The 20491-nt window shown below is 50.7% G+C and overlaps 1 protein-coding gene across 1 annotated transcript in view; it reads right to left on the bottom strand.

The window, feature by feature from the left end:
* Positions 1 to 8529: 8529 nt before the first annotated feature.
* The window catches only part of TMEM121 (transmembrane protein 121), a 37584-nt gene continuing 25622 nt past the window's right edge, over positions 8530 to 20491 (bottom strand). The window contains 2 exon segments of the mRNA XM_030495021.1: positions 8530 to 10152; positions 10154 to 11618. Of these exon segments, the coding sequence (XP_030350881.1) occupies positions 9900 to 10152; positions 10154 to 10974 (1074 nt within the window). The 5' untranslated portion in view covers positions 10975 to 11618 and the 3' untranslated portion in view covers positions 8530 to 9899.

Here is a 20491-nt window from a genome sequence, read left to right as displayed (position 1 = left end):
TTCTCTGCTAAGTATGTTACTGTGTTTCTGTGGCAAGAAACCCAAGCCCAGCCTCAAAGAAGGGATTGTGATGATGCATGGCTGTGGGTGACACAGGGGACAGGGGCCAGCCTTGCCTGCATCCCATCGGATCCTCAGCTGGGTCCCGCCTGCATCGCTGCTCCTGCTGTCCCATAATGCTGCAGCTCTGGCTGCTTGGCATGGCGTTACCTGCTTGGCTAGTCACTCTCTTCTCGAATTTGGGTTCCTCTAAGGAAAAACACCTTAAGCAGGAGAGGTTTGTTATAATTGTTCAGCTGAAAGGCTTCTTCCCTGTCTGCCTGACCCTGCTCTGTGATGTCCCTTTGAAAAGATCTGTCCATGCTCCATGAGTGAAGGCACTGAGTGTGAAATCCCAGGCCCCAGTTCACATCTCAAACACCCCCTGCTGCATTGATTTTTTTTATTTTTTTTTTTTTTTGCATAGGACTAATTTTTAATCAGAGTGATGTAGGACATGATCAGAAGCAATTAAAGGCTGGCAGACTAATTAATGTCAATCAGCATGGTTTATGGGTATTGGCCTTGTCAATCAGACTTGATACTGTGTGTTGGTGAGATTGCTTTCAGTTCTCAGAACTAATGCTGCACAGAGAGATTTTCTTTCCTGAGATGCTTATTAAAATAGTGCAAGTCCTTCAGGAACCAGTTAAAGGACATATTTAAAAGTCCTTCAGGCACTGACAATTACAGGTAGATCCTTTGCTAAATCCCACTTGGTGCTGCAGCAGATTAAATGCCAAGCTTGCTACAGTGCTCCTGAGAACTGTGCTAGGTGCATCTCACCCCTCCCAGGGTCATTGTGCTGCTGGCAACATGCTCTGTAAAGGCTGAGGCTGAAGGAGATAGATATGGCAAGCTGCTCAGCCTAGTAAAGGAGTGATTAAATGGGCACCATAGCAAGGCTTAAGCAAGACAAGGGCAGGATTTCTTCCAGTGACAGACTGGAAATCTGATATGGGCCATTGGGTCATTTGCAGTGGGATATTTGGGAAAAAGAAAGAAGCAGAAATCTATTGTAAGCTTGATCCTGAAGAAAGCAAATGTGCAGGGTGTTTTGGAAAGGTTGGGCTTGTAAGCAAGGAGACCTGCTGCAGCCAGGACATTCCTGGCAGTGCCACTGATCTCTCCACAAGGCCCCAGGTATTAGCTTACTGCAGGCATTGGCAACCTTTCCAGCATCCGCATGAACCCATGGAAGAAGAACAGAGACAGATATTAAAGCACATTCTTTCCCTTGCAAGTCCATGTGCCCTGAACCTTAACGGTTGCTCATGTTGAAACAAAAATCAAAGAGCCTTTAAGTGCCTGTGTTAGGATGTCACAGACACAGTTGCTATGAGCACTTTTAAATCGTGAACCCCGCAGCACTCGTGTATAGTACTCATAATAGTATGGATGTAATTTTCTACTTTTACTAAAAATGTATAAAAGAAAAACTCCATCAGGCAGAGTCCCTGGAAAGTGCCTAACAGAAGTGTGAGGCAGCTGAGAGGAGATCTTGCAGACCATGGGAAGAGATGCCCAGAAGTCCCAACAGCCCAAAGCAGGGGTAGAAGGGGCTGCAGGGTGCCACTGGGCTTAGTAGCATTGCATTCCCAGCAGAAAGCACCCGGCCCATTGACAGTGTTGTGCTTGGGAGGTGTAAGACTCATGGCCCTCCGCTTTTAGAGCCAGCTCCTTCCTACACAGATTTGGAAAGGGCTGAAATGCTGATCTCCATCCTGCTGCCTTGTATAGGCCTCCCTGAGTCTGAGAAAGACTGGCATATTATTCAGCAACCTGGTCAAATGTTACAATCTAGCCAGCAGGTCTCTGAGTGGTGACCATTAAATTTATCTATGTGATTGCTTGGGCTCATATTATTAAACTTTAGAGCTGTATAATTTTATCCTTTCTGAATGGCTTACAGTCCTTTGCCACAGCCTGTCAGCTGAAGTCTGAGGGACCATGGCAGGCTGCACTCAGCTCTGGATTACATGCAAGCTGGGAAGTTGAGCCACAGCCCCCATAGCTCCAGCATGCAGAGTGCCACTGTGACATGCTGGGAACAGAGAAAGGGTACCCATTATACAGGAGCAGAGGGATTTTTATGACACACTTATTTCCATAGTACAAAATCATATATTGACATTATGGTGGAAGATTCTTTGCCCAGGTATCACTTGAAGACATACATTTTACCTAAGCAAATGCTTAATTGCTTCTCATTGGACAGTGGTCATGGGACATTAGGTATCAATAAAAGACAACTCTTAAAATACAGGCTTAATACTCTTTCCAGCACAATGTAGTGGTTATGGTTGCAGAACAGATTTTCTTCACTGCTGTTTTAGTTTTCCATTTGCTTCCCATTTGTGCAAAGTGGCTGATACCTCTGCCATAAACACATCCCTGCTTCCCAGCCCCAGGCTTTGACCTGCAGCTTTCCTGGTGCAAAATACCCCATCCCTGAGGGGGCCACGGACAGAGCCACACATTTTAATTCCTTGCTGACGTGGGAAGAGCATGGCCCTGAGTCAGAAGATGAAGCTGCATGACGCTCAGCAAAAGCACAGTGGTGCCAGTTGCTCTGAGGACATGGATCCTGGAGGGAAGCATTAATATTCTGGGCTACCACATCTCCCTGCCATCTGTTGCACTAAAGCAAAGGACACCGAAATAAACTTCAGAATCTCCTACAAGGGAGAAAACTCTGGGTGCTATTTCTACGGCAAGCTGTTCAAGGCTTGCTCACATCATCTTTCTCCTTTCCAAATGTAGCATTTTACAGAGATGTCCTGCTGCGGGGAGATGGGTTTGGTAACTGTGAGACTTGTAGGAGTGTGATTGTACATGCTGAAGGTGCACGGCATGCTCGAGCACAGCAAGCCCAGCTTATTGGTGTGGACAAGGACAAGGCAGAAACCATGTGGTTTCCAAAGCAGCTAGTCGGGATGAGGCAGGGAGCTGCAAGCAGGCAGTTCTTGTGGAATGATTTGCTTCTGAGCAGGCAGCAGCCTTTGGACATTTCTGGAAATGTCTGATGGAAAAGAGGTTTCCCCCAAAACACCTGCAGACTGCTCAAAGCCCTTGTGCTGCCCTATCTCCTGCTAAAAGCCCTTCCACCAAGGATCCATCTCCTCCAAGTGCTTATGTCCTTTTCCCAGGAAGAGATCAGCAGGAAAATTTTATGAGGATTTATTCTTTATTTGGCATTTGGGATTCTCCCAGTATAACATGCTTACTGCCTATGGCCCATTCCCCTGTCTCCTAGTATGTGCAGGTAAAGATTTATGCTATTCCAGGTGGAGCCTCACCGTAGAGATTAATGAGAGATAATTTCTTACAAAGAGGTTTATTGAGTTCTCTGAGTTCATTCACCAGCTGTGAAGTAAAACATCTGAAAACAATTTTTGAATACTAAGTTCTCCCTGGCACTAGTGCAAAAAAGGGAAACAGTGCCTTTTTCTGCTCAAGGTATTTATTCTGCTGGGCAGAGCAGGCTTGTGTGCAAAGCCCTGGGAGCTGAGACATTGGCATGGTCCACTCAGGGTATGGGAGGATGTGCCTGGCATGCACATTACATGTGTTTTGTTGACTTGCTTCTTGGGACACCCTCCTTCCCTCTGCCCTACCCAAAAGCCAAGCAGGAGCCCAGCCCCTGCACCCGAACACCAGGCTGGTGCAGAGGGCAGAGCCTGCACCAGCATCACCCAGCAGAATAATGCATGGCTATACAGTTAGGGATGCTGCTGGTTTGCTGCAGCTGATTTTCTTCCTTGGTGCATGGCTCCTTTGAACAGAAGTCACCATGGCTTGGGCTGGAGGAAATGGGTTGCAATTAGTAAATTGTGTTTTAAAATAATCCTCCTATTAGCAATTGGGCAGGTGACTGCACAGGGGCCTCCCGGGTGTATCTTTGTATGCACATACTGGCCATGAGGCACTGATTATGCTCCTCTTCCATCTCAAGGGTGTTCCTGCACCTGCCAATGGATCATTCTACTAATTTTTATCTCTGTTCCACTTAGCGTACCATGCCCATAACACATCTGCATTTTCACACAGATGCTGAGGGTACAGTAGCTGGGAAGGGCCAATGGGGAAACCCACAGTTGTGAGGACAAATTTCAGAAGATGATTTACAATTTCCCTTAAGATGTTACAGCGAGTCATCAGTGAGCTACAATCAGCCTGCGGGCTTTTTCTCCGGGATACACCAGTGGGAAGGACCTGGGCATTTCCTTCACTTATTTATTTATTCACACTTTAATTCCCCTTCCTTGGAGGTGACTTTTCTGCTATCTGCAGCATTTTTCCTTCAAAATTCCCCTCCTGACAGCGTCCCAGCAACAGGACCACCACTTCTTCACATCCCAATGAAGAACTTGCAGAGATATGTTTGCAAATGCTTTTTGCACAAATGAAATGCTGTAACATCAGGGAAGCTCACATAAAAACTAACTACAGTACTCACTCTTCCCTATGACTGGTCTTTGTCTTCAAACAACTGCAAGAGAGGGCAATCAATATATCTTGCCAGGGTCTTTTTAATGCTTCCTGAGCCATTATGGTCATAATACTTCTTCAGGCTGCTGTGTCAATACAGTTGAGACACTGAACACATCAAAACCACATAAAATCTTTATTAAGGTGAAATTAAATGAGCAAGCCCGACTCAATAACTTCAATAGATATTATCCTTCAAGGGCGCCAGACCTAAAAAGCAGACACAGCTTAAAAATCCAGGGCATTCAAAGTTAGGATTAAAATAATGAGAAACTCAAACTTTTGCCACATAACCTGGGCAGGAGGAATTTAGGAGGACGGGAATTGCTGTTAGGGTGCTCTGGGCACCTGCCCTTGGTTTTTTATTGCAGCATTGACCTGAGCTAAAAAAGTGCATTGAATCTGGGGCAGGCAGGAGGAAAAGAGCTACTGGCACAAACATTCAGTCTCCCTCTGCTCAACAAATTAACATGGATTGAACAAAAGAAAAAATAAAATTACTTATTTGCATATGGTGTGAGGTGACAGTGCATGGGGCTGCACTGGGTGGCACCAGGATGTGTGGCACCCCAGAGAGAGGGCATATGGGTTTTGCCAAGGAGGGAATGGAAAACCTTTTCACCCTGCCCAGGTAAATACAACCGTACAGCCTTGGTCCCTCCTGCCATACAGTGTGGTGCCTGCTACAGCGAGGCTGTGCATGCAAGCACACGGCGAGCTTGAGGAGGAAAGCAAAGTGGCACAGGTTAGGAGGCAAAGCGCCCTGCTGCTCCACTACCTGTGGGACAGCATCTCCCTGCACCCTTCCGTGGCCTCCCTGCAGCTCAAGCAGCTTCTGCCCCCTGCACCTTCCTGGGGTTACTGTAGGAGGTGATGGCCTCAGGTACCCGCAAAGCAGCAACACGTGTTTGGTTGGAGATGGGGCTCACTGCTGCCCAGACACACGCGAGCAGCCAGGCCCCAGGGCTGCGAGGGAGCTTGTGTTCTGGGAAGTACCAGCATGAGAGTGGAATTAAACCTCAGCAAAAAGGAGCAGATGCTGGGCTGGAGAGCAACCTGTCCCCAGGCACCCCGCTCTTGGTGCGTGGTTTGCAAAGTCTCACACTGCAGAGAGCCGACCTGACCACAGGGCCACCCTTGTGCTGCATCGTCCTAGTGGGTGTCTGTCTTCTCCCAAATCCTCCCAAGCACTTTCAGACCCTGCAAAGGCACTAGTGGTGTGCTCATGCAGAGAATCTGGGTGAAGTACCACAGGGCACTTCCAGCTGGGTGCCTGCTGCCAGCCACCCTCCCCCCAGCCTTAAACAGGGGCTGCAGCATCAGGTATTTTCACCTGCCAAAAGGAGACCATCAGAGGACGAGTAGGACATATGAGAGCTGCCAGGGCCCTCGGAAAGAAAAGCTACAGCTTGCACCCTTCTTACCTTCCCAGTGCCCTTGGCTGTGGAGCACACCAGCACACAGGTCAAGGCAGCAGCAAGGTGCTCGTGCTGCTGAGTGCTGAATACAAGCTCCCAGGAGGGTAAAATAGCTGGTGATTCAGCCCAAGGCAGCGATAAGGGTGCAGGTACCACAGGTACCATGAGGCTGTTGGGCACAAGAGCTGGGTCCAGGCTCTTCTCAGAGTTGGTGTTAGGCATGCAGCAGCACAAGCCCATTGCTGCCTCTTCATCCAAATGTTTGGCAGGGGGACAGGACCCAGATGGATTTCTCTGGGCTTGATGCTTTGCAGCAGCCTGGTATGGCTTGCTTTGCTCCACTTGCTTGTGAGCTCCTGTTTTGCAGTTCTGCAACACTTGGGAAGTGGATGGGTTCAGCCCAGGCCATCCCTGGGGCTGGGGAATGATCACAGATCATCCATGGCTGTACAGGACTGGAACAATTTGCTGTCTTTCAGGACCAGCCTAGCAGGAAGGCTCAGAAAAGCTGGGATTTTGCATCTCCAGAGGGTGCCAGCGCTCTGGTGGCCCTGCAAGCTACAGAGTGGACCGGGCTACTCCAGGGGCTGTCTCTTGGCTTGGAAGGGGCATTCACCTCAGCTCTTCCCAGCAGGTTGGTAACTGGAAGGACAGCATCAATTGGGCCCCCAAAGCACTGCCAGCTTCTCCCCTCCAAGGGCATGGGCTTCCTTGTGCCTGTGGCCTGTTTTCCAATGGCAGCAAGGGATGTCACCCGTGTGGGTTTTCCACTGGAGGGCTGGGAATTTCTGTCCTTTCTTCTGCATTATTGTTGTGCTGCTTTCACTTCAGCAGGTGGGAGTCTATAGCTTGCCAGGAGGATTTCACATTTCACGAAGGAGCTCTTTTACCAACACACCTTCTCAGCAGAAAGCTCAAAAATTGCTCAGTTCCAGCCTATTTAGTTTTAATTGTTTCCTTTTGTTCTCATTGCCCACAACAAAAAATCACCTTCCCCTAACAAACAGCCGGGCGAGGAGCCAGTCACCCTGTGCAGCCACCATCACCATGCCGTCCCTCCTCAAGTCCCATGGCTCCCAGGGGTCTTGTCTCTGCTGGGCAGGGATAGATTTTGGGGAGGAGGCAGCGGTGCTTGCATTGCCCTCAGCAAGCACCGGGCAAAGAACAGGTGAAGTGCTCCCATTGCTGTGCTGTCTCCATGTCTCTGCGGTCTTTGCTGGCTGCTCTGGCTCCCCTCTGCTCACAGATACCTGCCACACTGCCTTTCCCAGCTAGTGCTCCTCTACCTTGCTTCCCAGCCTTCCTTCAGCAGCTTCTACAGAGGGGCCAGCTCGTAACACTTGCTTCTGAGGCGGCTTTGAAAAGAAAGAGTTGTGTTGCTGAGTAAGAAACATGATGCACACAGAGTCCCCGGGGGATGTTGAACAGTGGAAGACAAGAAAAGCCTCTCCTCCCTGCCTTTGCCACAGAGTGGGCTTCAAGCACCAGTGAGCTCAAGTGCCTTTACAGGAATGATGCAGTGCACCACATCCCAGGTGAGCATCGCCTCCACTCCTCTCCTCCCACTACTGCTCCTAACGCAGGGGCTCAGGGCAGCCATTCCCCAAGGACACCCCTCTCCACAAAGACAACGCCATGTCAGCAGTGAAAAGCAGGGTCTTGCAGCCTCAGGAAAAGGTTGTGGGGACTCCTAAGCCTGCTTGGAGGTTACAGCACAACAAGGATAAAGCACTATTCCCTTTCCATGCAGGCTCCATCCAGGGAGCACAGCCAAACATCCCTCCAAGCAACCTTAGCAACAGATCAGGCTCAAAGGAATATGAACATTTCACCATAAGGCATGGCTGCAGAGCTAGCTATCAGGCTGAGACAGAACAAAAATACATACAACAACCTGTCAGAGTAAGTCCCGGGTAATTAATGTTATCCTCAGGATAAATTACCACTGCGGGTGCAGCCTGATGCTGAGCGCTGCCTGAGCGGCATGTCCCAGCCCTGGGCACAGCACCACGCTGCCAGAACCTGCAGGGTTTCCTGCACTCAGTTCTAGGGAAGAGCTGTAAAATAAAGCCTCATAAATTAATTACCTGAAAGAGTGGCAGAATGTTATTAGATACTCAGGATTTAATTGTACTGATGTTAATCGCATGTATTTTAATGGCACCAGTAGAGATGTAATATGTAATTCCATAGGTATTCCAGAATAATTTAGCAATTTAATTAATTTCTGTTAATACCTTTTAAATCACCTGCCCTTTTCCTCTTGTTTTCTCTGAGGGAAAGGATGAAGAAACTTTTCCAGTTGGCTAAATTTATTGCACATTCACTTTTGTTAGCAAAGATATCGTTTGATTTCTCAGCAGATTTATTCCCAGTAGAGAACCCCCCAAAGCCATCCTTGGGTAACAGGGTGGCCAAGCAGGGCTGTGATTGCCTGGTCCTGCGTCTGGAAGGCTGGGTCAGGGCTGGACAAAATGTTATGGACAGATGATGATGGGCTGAAAAGACGAAGACTAAAATAATTTGTAGATTTAGGTCAAATTCAGTGAGCAGAGCCAGAAGAAAATGTGGAACAGAAATGTAAACAGCATCAGGCATTTTATTCTGACTCCTCAAAATTAAATGTTTGGTTTCAAAAAAGCAAAAATATCCCGTTTCAGCACGTTTGAGATGCAGCTTTTCTGCTTGCCTCCTTGCGCCTCCCCCCAGGTGCAAGCAGCTGAGAGGTGCCCAACCCCCGGGGCAGCATTTCAGCTGGAAAAACCATTTATTTGCTTGCTGAACCCACCGCTTGATGAGTGCAGGGCACAGCACTGCTTGGATTGGTACTTGGGGTCTAGGGGAGGTGGATAAAGGAGGAGACAAGTGATTTGAGTTTTATGGGAGCTGCCCTCCGAGCCACCCCCTCCCTCCCCACACTGGCAGAAAAGAGACCATCAGAAGCCATTGCTCTCACGGGGCTTTTATTGTCTGGCTGGCCCTCACCTCCCACCCCGCTGCCTGCAGCCAGCCGAGCCACACACACTGGAGGAGGAGACCCATGCCCGTCCCCAAGCCCAGCCACAAGCCCTGGGCAGCACATCCTTCCCGGCTCTTCTTTGAGGTTTGTTTTCTTTTCTTTTTTTTTGGAAATATTTTATTTTAAAAATATAGTAGCTGTGGAAAGCAGCCCTCTTTAAAAATGCTTGATGCCAGAGTGAAATGCATCATTGCCAGCCTTACTACAAAGCCCTCCTGGGTGCCCGCCTGCAGCAGTGCCGGTGGGGCCAGGGCAGTGGCGCCGGCTGCTGCAGGTGGGGAGGCTTGCAACGGCAGGGAGGGACCCTTCCAAAAATAGAAATATTGTGCTGAGTTGTTTGGAGTGAATGAAATCCATAAAACACCAGCATTATTCAGCTTCAGCTTGTCAAATATTGCTCCCAGCAGAGTTGGTGTGGTGCACCGCTTGAGGCGCAGTCCCCCTTGTCCTGTGGTGAGGGACCCATGCCGGTTCCCAGCCCCGCTCCCTGCCAAAGGGCTTGCTGCTCTTGCCCACCACCGACCCACAAGGACCCTGGCCCCTGGGGCAGCCAAGGAGCCCCCGGGAGCCATTATAAATAGGAAACTGTAAACACAACCATTGGAGATAAGAGACATCTACAATCACAGGGTTTACTGGTTCAAAAGTCCCACCTTCCCCCCCAACCCATATACCTATGCCCCTGTCCCCACTCCATAAAAAGGTCTTCAGTAACAAAATCTTCGTTCCAGGCTTGGAGTAAAGGTGAGGTGCTCGAGGACTAAAAAGGGACTTTGCAGCCTTAGTGGTCTTTGCTCAGGAGGGGAGATGGTGGCGGGAACGACGGACAGAAAGGGTTAGCTGGTTCAGGTCCTTTGCAAGTTCATTTGGTTTGTCTGGAGGACTCCTAGGGTTATACCTGAGATGAAGACGTCTAGGGGACACTCCATAGCTCAATTACAACATGGTTGGTGTTTTGTGTCTAGAAAAGCCCTCGCTGGTGGGATTTGTCCGTCTTGCTCGCCCCATGCAGCAAGAAAGCAGCATCCCTCCTCTGCTTGGCACAGGGCTATCTGAACCAATGCTTGGCTGGGGGTGACCCCCCATGTGTCAAGGATCTCCCTCGTGGGTGATGGCTCGTGAGGGATGCCCTGTGTGCTGTGGGTGCTCTGGTTGTGGGAGAGGGAGTTCTGCTGGAGCTTCCAGGGGGAACTCCTTCACCTGGCGCTTGTACTCAAGGAAGGTGCATGCCTTGGTGGCAATCGCGATGATGTTCTTGCCAATAAAGATGGTGGAGACCCTGCTGTCCTGGAACAAGACCATGTTGATAGCCCGGATGAAGATGGTGACGATGTTAATGGTGACCAGGCTGAGGACGGGATAGAGCATCATTTTTTGCGGGGCAATGTGCTCCCCTTGCATGCTGATCTCACTGAGGGACACGCAAGGCAGGATCAGGAGGAGTATGTAGCAGTAGAAGAACATGAGCCCCTCTGCCCAGATGGGCAGGCCAGTCCTGTGTGGCTCCCACAGGTTGGCCTGGATGTCCAAGATATCCAGCAGGTCAAGGGCCACCCAGAAGAGGCGTCCCCGCAAGTCCTCTTTCTTCCGAAAGGTCCGTATGTACTCCATGCTGTCCAAGGCCACCAGCACTAGGTAGAGCCCGGGTACACAGATGGAGAGGAGTAGGGTCAGGGCTTTCCTGGCCACTGTCTCCAGGTTCTTCTTGTCTGCTTTATAATTCTGAAAGATGAAATACAGCTTGATCTCTAGCACGAAGATGTAGAGGAACCACAGTATCATGGCGTAGCCCCTCTTGGCTGTCTTCACCTCTGCCCCCACCCACACTGCCACATAGCGCAGCACAATGAGGAAGCAGATGTCCCCCACCAGCACTATGATGCAGACACCAATCTTGCGGGGCCCCTGGTTCTGCTCCACCAGGTACGCGTCCATGAAGGCCATGCTGGTCATGATGACGATGGTGGTCAAACAGACATGGCGCTTGTCAGGCGGTGGCAGCACCATGATGAGATGAGCAGCCCTCCCTCCACGCTGGCACTAGGGGAGCGGTCCTGCCAGTGGGACAAGGGGGGACATCCACAGCGAGCCTGGGGACCAAGGGCTGCTCTGTCCGCCAGCCCCAGGAAGAGATCCCTGGAGGAGCAGCGGCTCAGCTCCCACTCTCCTGGGGCTCTGGGCTGCCCCTGCAGACCCTCTCCCAGCTCTTCACCCTTCTCTGGCTGTGCCCTGCAAGCACCACGGCTCTGCTGCCAGCCTTGGCTGGCCAAGCAGCTCAGCCTTAGGCACCCTCTGCCAGCAGCAGCCAGGGCTTACAGGCAAGCAGAGCCTCCGGGATGGATGTCCTTCGTGTGTGGTGGGTCCCCCATCGTTGTCAGGCTCTCCAGCAATCCCACTGCACTAATGCACCTCCAGGCTTTGAGCCCCAGATCCTGGTACAGATCCCTGGAAATGTGGTAGGTAACCAGGCAGCAGGCAGACCTGGCCAGCAGGGCAGGAAGGGGAGCTCTCCTCTTCCAAGTGAGACCCCACACTCCTCCAGGGTCTGGGCGGGTCCTGCTGTGTCCTCACAGGGCGCTACCTTCACATCTATCCCTGTGGGGCTGTGCCATGCTCCTGCTGCTCCCAGCTGTACACACATCCCTCCATCCCTGGAAAATATAGCAGAGAACAAGCATTAGGGTCTCTCCATGTGCTGGACATGAATGGTGAGGATAACAGCCCCCTGTCAGCTCCCACCACACTGCAGCATGAGCTGTGTTCCCACCAGGAACAGTCCCAGTGTCCCACTGCCAGGACACACACCACCATGCCCTGTGCATGGCTTAATGCAGATCAGGATTTTATTGAGGACAAACACAGCCTAGAGTGTCCTGCATGGAAACATGGCGTGATGCCCTTACACAGGCACTCTCCATCCAAAACTCCTCAGCAAGCTGAAGCCTGGGTGCTCCTATAGAGAAAGCAGGAGCACAACCCTGGTGGAGACAAGCAGATCCACGAGTGTCCCATGATACTGTGAAGTCCCACTGGGGCTGTGGCACTCCCAGCTCCACATGTCCCAGCCTGGCTGTGTCCTGGCTGCAGCGGGGAGAGGGGCCCACATGTTCTGCAGAGGTCCCATCATGGGGATGGCTCTGCTGGATGATGGCCATGGGGTTTTATCAGTAACTAAGGAGGGGAATACTCAGCTTCCAGCAAGGAATAAAGGCGAGCTCTCCAGGGAGGACTCTGAGGTTTTTCCTCACTGCTCGAGCAGCCGCCTGGCTGGGTGTGAATTGGTGCTCGGGGTGGCAGGCTGCAGCAGGGGAAGAGGTAAAGCAGCTCACAGGGTGTGGGGGCACTTTCCTCCTCGAGTAGGGGTGAGCTCAGGGCTGGCATGTGGGGCTTGGGCCGTCCCCAGCATGGCAGGGGAAGGGGCAGCAAAGCTGTCCCCAGGATGGCACGAGGTCCCAGGCCGGGCTCGGCTGCTCACGGCCACGGCTCCTTCTCACCATGCTGTGCTTGCATAACTAATTTGTTAATCTTTTCTGTGCTGGGACGCACTCCTGGGAAGGGAATAGGTCCCGGTGCACTCAAGAGTACTATCAAACTGCTTACAGAATGGAGGAGACAGATAATGATCATAGCCAGATATGCCCATCACACACCACGTGACAGCTAGCCCTGTGTGCATAGTAGCTCTCTGGAAGGAAAATGCTTGACCCCATAGATCACCCCATCTTGCCCTGTGGATCCCAGACACCATGGTCACATCTGCCCACTGAAGGGGGACCATGACCCAGGGAGAGGTCCTAAGCTGTCGGAGGAGGAACTTGATGTCCTAGCCAAAGCATTCCCAGGACTTGGTGGCAATGCTTCTGCTCCCCACAGAAGCCTAACACCTGCCCCATTGGCTGGCTTGCCAACGACACATGCAAACCTGGGCTCTCACATATTTTAGGGACAGAGGCAGAGGTGGAGGTTAAAAGGAAGAAGCCAAGCCTAAGGAATTGTAAGCCATTATAAGCCAGCTCTATTTTGCATGGGGAAGTGTATCACATCTGCATATGTTTATGGGGCCTCATTTAAATAAAAGCCGGATTTTCTCCTGCTTCAGGGAGAGAACAACGAAGCAGAAAAAGTGGGAAGCCAGGTGACTCAGAGCCAGCCCTGAGGACGTGTGCCTGAGTAGGTGGACACCAGGGATGAATGTACCTGTGTCCTGGCTCCCGAAGGATGTGGCAGGCGAGGATGTAGTGCTCAGCAAATGTTAGCAGGGGGCTGCCCAAGCTGGGACCATTCTGTGTCCATTGCTAAACTCATGCACAGCAGGGAATTCTGGCATGTCAAAATAATTTCTCAAACAGGAATTGCCCAGAAAGAAACAAAAAAGATGGGGAGGATTCACGAGTCCTCCTAAATGGTGCTTCCCAGGCAAGCCACTCACTGCAGCTCTGCTCTCACCAGTATCTCTGCAATGTCTTGTAGCTGCCATTTAGGGCTTCGGTTTGTTCTTTCTTGAGGTTTCAGATAAAAATATACAGTCACTGCTGTAACTGCTTTTAAACTCGTGCCAAGTTTTACAGGGGATTTATAGCCAAGGATAGATAATTCCAGATAAATTAGGTCTTTCAGAAGGGAATAGCGTTTTTTTTCCTTTCCCCCTTAAGTATTTATGCTTTCAAAAGACAGCAGTTGTTTAAAGGGCAGTGGGTGCATCACAGCACGTTAAGGTTAGGAAGCAGCTTGCTTGCAAATCATGCCCCTCTGCTCCTGGGTGCTACATGTGTGGTCTGAGAAGCTGGGGGAAGGACAGGCTCCCAACCCAAGCTATCCTCATGCCTACATGAAAGCACAGAGAAACCCTACCCTGCCTCTAGGTGAATACCCAGGGCACCGGACAACACTAATTCATGGTGTTTACAACAGCAGCAAACAAGTCTTTCATCACTAGTGCTGAGCAGGCTGTTTTCAGCAAAAAAAAATGTGCTCAAACAGTGGATTCTTCCTTCCCCTCACATCCTAACGATTCGTAGCAGCTTGGGATGGGTTTGGTACACATGTTCATTTGTTACCATGACCTTTCAGAGCAGAGGAAGGGGATCGTGGGACTGAGCTGAACCACAAGGCTCGAGTGCTGCTTTCTCTTGGGTTAAATCTGTATTACACAAGGCAAGTGTCTCTCTTGCCTTTTGCAAATAGTTTCCAAGCTTTTGCTGCAGTGCAAGCTCTTCTTTCCAGCTGTGCAGTAGCTGGTGTTTTTCTCACTTCTTGCAGCCTTGATGCTATATGGAAACATGGAGGTCTCTACCCATCCGTGGAGCAGAGCTTGCCTGTTTGCATGATGCGTGACCATCCTACCAGCAAGGGGGCACATAAAACTCTCCTTGGAGCACTATTAAAAAAAGCAGGTAGTTTTTAAGCAACCATTACTCTGGAAAATCCCAATTCATAATTTTTAAATGACTGCATTTGACAGTACATTCAGAAACCGCTTGAGGAATGTGCTAGATGATAAACAAGAAAATGAGCATGTCAGTCACAAGAGCATATCTGAGGCAAGTATTTGTTTAGATAAGTATTCACAAAATTCTTCTTCCTGCAGGAATTCTTGTAAATAAAAGGCAGCTCACCTGAACGTAATGAGCTTGGGGTGTTACGGGTGCCAGTGAGCCAGACTGGCGGCTTCCTAAGGAAAGGATCTAGCACCCTTTGCATCCTGCTCGGTGCCAGGGCTCCCACAAGCAGGTATTGCAGTGATGCTTCACTCTTGGCAACTATAGGCTTCCTTACCAGGACAAAATTCACTTCATAATTGCATATTCTCCTCTACCGCTATCCTATGCAAACATCTCTGTTGCCTGCACTGGAGTAAGCAAATGCACTCTGTAACACCCACAGCAGCTTGTGATCAGCTGGCAAGATGCAGCTGAAGAGCAGTATCCAGCCGCACCAGTGAAGACTGGCAGCATGGCACGGGAATAGGCAGCAGCAGCATGTTCCCTCTCCATCTCAGGGCTTTCTTGGGGACACCCCAATTCCCAGTGCAAACTGCCACTTCCCAGCATCCCTGCAGGGTGGGAGGGGCTGCAGTGGGAATGGGGGGAACCCCTTGATTTCCTGGAGAGATCTGGGGGTCCTGCAGGTGGGTCCAAACCCAACCAAAGTGCAGGGTTTGCATTCTTCATCTCTGCCCTGATTCCTCTGGCACCAAGGGAAAACGAGCAGCAGAGGTGCAGCCAGTCCCTGCCCTTATTACTCTGGTCCCTCTGCTCTGGCTGGGGAGTTATTTCTTGGTTTTGTACCTGTTTTTCCAACCCTCGTGGCTGCTATAAAGCACCTGTGGTTACCTGAGGATGTGCGCTCACAGCCTTGCTTCACCATCAGCCCATGCAGTTTGGAAGAAAATTAAATCATGCTTCCCACTGCAGTGCCAGTGGCACGTTGTGGTGTGATTAAATGACCCCTAGCTGTGCCGTTACCGGTGACTGCAACATGCAGCCACCCATGACCAGTGCCCTCCTGCATCCTCTCCCATCTCTGCTCCCTGACTGTGCCTGGCATCACCTGGCATAGCACCAGGCACCACATGTGAGAGCCATGCAGATGCAGGGAGCCACCACTGGCACAAACCCCATCTCCCACGTCTGAGGAGCAGGTGGCCACAGACAAGCCTGGAGAACTTGGGAGCCACTGTCAAAACACAGCCTCATTAATGGCAGCCGGTGCATCCTGAACCCTGGCTACCTGGCAAATTAGTTTAAATTATTTAAGTTATTTGAATTCTGTCTATAAATAAAAGATGGAGGGAGTGAGACAAACGTATACACAACACACTTCCCAGGTAGTTAGGATGCCACACTGCTTAAAGCTTCATTTGCACTTTAATTGCTGTGATTTATTCCAGCTTTCCCAAGTGTAAATCCAAAGTTCCCCTTCACTTAGTCCTTCAGCCCTCTGAAAAGCTGCTGCTCCAGAAAGCCCTTTCTCCAGCTGGCAGTGCCTGCCCCGCCATGCCCTGTGCCACAGCACTGTCCCCAGCGTGGGGCAGATTGAGGTGATGGCATGGCCACCTTTTGCAGGGACTAAAAGGCAGAGCCGCCTGGGCAATGGCATCGCCCACTGGCAGCCAGCCGTGCTTCAGGGAGCAACTAAGGAACAGCCAAGTGACAGGCTCTCGGCAGGGTCGGGACTGAGAAGCGGCTGTCAGTTGCTTACGCCTTTTGTGACTCAATGAATTATTACAAGTGCGCCTCATAAGGATGGCATTTATAGGGAGAGCAAATCCTCCTCTGACTGATAAACTGTAAATCATGTCATTCCTGTGCCACTGCATTTTCCCACCTCACCTTGCTGAAAATCAGTGCTGGTGGGTGTCTTGTTCAGCATCACTGACCTGCAGGCTGGAATTTCATCTGCCCCCCTCCGGGCAGTCCCTAGGGACTGACAGAGTTGGGGATGCTCGTACCCCAGGAAATGGGGAAGGTCACTTCTGGGCAGCAGCTGCGCCCTGGCTCCTCTAAGGCAGTACCGGCATCTCAAGTGCATCCTCTGAAGGAAATGAGACTGAGGAAGATTTTTCCGGACCCTGCCCACTAATTGTGTCTGAAGGAGGAAACAGCCCACTTGCTAATGATTACAGATAATTTACCCTGTAGGCACATGGAGAAATGGGAAAGAGCTGCGAACTGTTCCCAGAACCTGTCCAACATAAACAATGCATTAGGGCTATCAGACACAACCAGCTCCTGCTTATACCGGTGAGCGCGTCCACCGTGCTCTCATCCTGCAAACCTCCTCAGCCCCCTTGGGGGATTCATTTCACCCCTCCTTTCCCCAAAAGAAACCCAAGCAGAAAGTATCAGACCTGTTACCCGAGTAGGAAAAAAATAAACCCACCCTCTCAAATCACATCATTTTTGTGATGGAGTGGGGAACTGCTGCTTGCCCAAATCAGAGCCCTGCACAGCACGGATGGCCTTTTGTGTTCACAGCCCTGTCCCCCACAGCCATCCTGTCCAGGGATCTCCTGTCAATGCAGGCAGCTGGAGCTGCTGGGAACAAATCCCTGTTCACAAACACACTGAGTTTGATGGTATATGCAGACATGCCAAAAAAACCCCAACACCCTAAAAAAGGGCTTTTTAGATATTTTGGGTTTAAAGAAGGTAAATTATTCATTTTGACTGGTACATAAAATGTTAAATTATAATACTGTGTTTTGACACTTTCAAAACAATTTACTATTTTCCTAGCAAAATGTGCTGTTTCTATAGAGGAATTGCTTGACGTTTCCAAGTCAGGTGGATTTTCAAGATTTCATTCTGATCTGGGCTAAACCCCAGATTGAAAAGTGTCAAAATCCCCCACGATTTGTTGGTTTGGGCATGCAAAACAGGTTGCATTTAGCAAACATCTGGTTGCATGTGTGTTTGCCATGGTGGGAGATGCATGTGGAGCTCAGTGCCCACGGTGTACAGGGCCTGCTCATGGAGGTGTCCCCATCCTCCTCTCTCTGCACCCCATGCTCACCTTTTCAGAGAGCTTTCCCCACTGGTGCTGGGGCTTTTCCTCACCCTTCTACCTCAGGAGACCTCCTGGGCCTGCCTCACGTATAAGGACCTACTTCTCTGCTAAAATCTACCAGCACTTTCCCATGCCCCTGCCTCCCCAGTGCTCCTGCAATCCCTGCACCCAGCATTGACTCTCCCAGGGGTGTTATGACCTGCCCCTGCCAGGGGAATTTGACCCAGCTATACTCTTTTTTTTTTTTTTTTTTCTGTTTTCCAGGTAGTTTATCCACTCTTTTGAGACACTGACGGAGTTTAAGTGTTTCCTCCAGCATGCTCCCAGCCCACCCAGTGGGCCATCAGTAGATATAACCAACACACTTGCTGGTCCCCTAGCCAGGTCACCTGGGACAGCGTGTGTGAATCACTGCCAGGTCCCCAGATAACCTCACACCATCAGTATTAGGGGGAAGGAAAATACAGAGCCAGCTCACAGTCCTCACATGGGCACTTTCCCCCTTCCTCATAGATTGAGAATGGAAAAACTCCCTGCTCTTGCTCATCCTTGTCCTCACTCTCCCGGGTGCTTGCAGGGAGGCACAAATTTTCCTGGAAGCACTGCTCCCCCGCACCCCAGAGTGCTCTCAGCACTGTTCTGGCAGCCTCAGGTGCCCTTTGCCTCATCTAGGCATGACGGAAAGGGACTCAGCTAATTAAAAGAAAATGAAAGCTGGTGTGTGAAGCTATAAATAGGAGAGTGCTGGGAGCTTTCTGGTGCTGAAAGTATGCTTGTAGGGGAAGGGGCTGCTGAGAGCTCTGGGGTAGAATGTCAGAAGACTCTTAGGGAAGATGCATCTTAATTTGGCAGGTATCTCCTACCATCGTGAGAGAATGTTAGGCAGGGGTTATTCTGCAGTAAGTAGGTGGCTGAAGGAATGAGGGGTTAGCTTGAGGTTCTCTTCTAGAGACCTGGGCAGAGAGGAATCTGCTGGTTTCTCTGCCCTGGGACCAGACTGGATGCCAGACTACATAAAGGCAGTAGGTGAGAGACCCATTATCTTGCCTCCTCCCTCACCCACATGATGCAAAGAAAGGTTGTGGACAGCAAGTGGCTGATGCATATAAACCAGGTCAAGTTCAAAAGGGAAGATGTGGGAAGACAAAGGGGTCTGACTCTTAAGCTGCAATGCTGGAGACCCCTGCTATTTGATGCTGAAGGTATCGAGCACTTTCTGAGCTCAGTGGCTTTTGTGAGGTGCTGCACCAGCTCCCAGAGGAAGCTCTGTGCTAGAGTTTAAGGACAGCAAGAATGTCTGTGTGTCTCCTGCTGCCATGAGAAAGCTTTCCCCTACCCCTCCTGTATAATTTCCCCAAGCAAGCAGAGGGCCTGGGTGCTTGAGGAGGGGAGTTAGCATCGTGTAGGTGGGGAGGTACCTCCAGAGGCCAATCAGCCCACCCGCTAGCCCTGAGAGAGCTCCTACACAAATCACAGGGACATCTCTGTCCTCCTTGTGAGCTGCCTCGGGCTTGTCCCTGCTGGCAGGCTGTGACAGCATGTTGCAGCAACTGGAAAGAAATAATTATGCCTTTGTTATTCCTTCTCAGCCCTGAGCATGGGGTTAGTAGAGGTGGGATGAGCTGGGCAGTATGTAGAGATTGATCTGGGCAGGCTGCTGCTACTGCTGCCATCGGTCTGGCCTTTGATTAAGAGTGATTGTTCTGCTCTTAATTAACACAAGGCAGCTGCTGGCTACTCTGGTAGAATGGAAGAGCAGAGCCCAGCGACTGTGATAAAAGGAGAGCGTGTCTGCTGGCTCCCGCTGAGCCTGGCGAGGCTACCCTCTCCCCAGCCACGCGCCCAGGCTGTGTGCAATGCCACCTCCAAACCTCGCAAGGGAACCAGAACCCAGAGGAGAACTCTCCCTCTTGGGCAATGCTAGGATTCAGCTGCTGTATGAGCTAGCAGCGGAGACGGGGGGAGCCAGTTAATCTCTGGGATAATTTTGCTGCTCTCTGATCTTCCAAGCCACCTTGAGATGGTTATGCTGGCAACGCCTGCCTGCTCCCACAGGGTTTATTCCCCTATCTGCTCCTCAGAGACCTTCCTGAGACAGAGCCTCTCCTGTGACAACAGGTCTCATCCTCTGGTGACACGTGGCATGCTGCTGCTCACCCAGGTCTAAGGCAGCCATCTGCCCCACATGGTGTGAAAGCCTCACTGTGAACAGGAGTGGAGCTGCTCAGCCTGTTGCTTTTGCATCTGAGCCAGTTCCCCATGAGAAGGCATCTCAGCTATTTTTGCTCTCCAGTGAAGTGACTTGTGAGCAGTCAGCAGGGTACGGGTGTACCCAGTAAAAGCTTCATCAAGGATTGGGTTTTTTTAGAGTTCAGGTGTCACAAAGTACACCTCAGACCTTAGTAACACAGGGACAGCAAGCAAGAAAGAACCAGTAGATAACTTGCAAAATCAAGGGACCTTTGCATTGCCATATACTTGGTGAGTTTCTTTTGACAAGGCTGGCCCAGTGTTAATCATGGATGACAACAGCTCACTGGCTGTCGTCACGAAATATTAGCACTCCCAGTGGTGCATCCTCCAGCAGACAGACACCTATTAACTTGTCTGGTCTTAAATCATGGTAGAGCATTGGTAGTGCCACAGAGCTGGAGACGGGCCTCAGTGGACTCTGCTCTACATTTGCTCTGCATCATTTAAGTCTGCGCCACCGCCAAATCTGAAGGATGGTGCGCCAGTGGGTCACAGCGCTTGGTAAGCTCAGAGCACAGCAGGCAGATGTGGTTGGCCCCACATATAAGCACCAAGCTCAGGGTCACCCTCCCCATCCTGCGTGTGCCTCAGCCTCTGGGGTGGGGGCAATGCTGGTATCTGCTGCTCTGACATTGCTTGGGAGATAAGCATTGCACCCATCTCGACACAGTGCAAGAAAAGTAATGCTAGCCCAGAGGTTGCCAGGGAGACATTTCTCTTGCTCTGATTTCCAGCCTTCCTTCTACCAGCCATCTAATAAATC

This window comes from Strigops habroptila, chromosome 8 (genome assembly GCF_004027225.2).
Source record: "Strigops habroptila isolate Jane chromosome 8, bStrHab1.2.pri, whole genome shotgun sequence".
Lineage (NCBI taxonomy): Eukaryota > Metazoa > Chordata > Aves > Psittaciformes > Psittacidae > Strigops > Strigops habroptila.
This window is presented reverse-complemented; position numbering and strand designations above follow the sequence as displayed.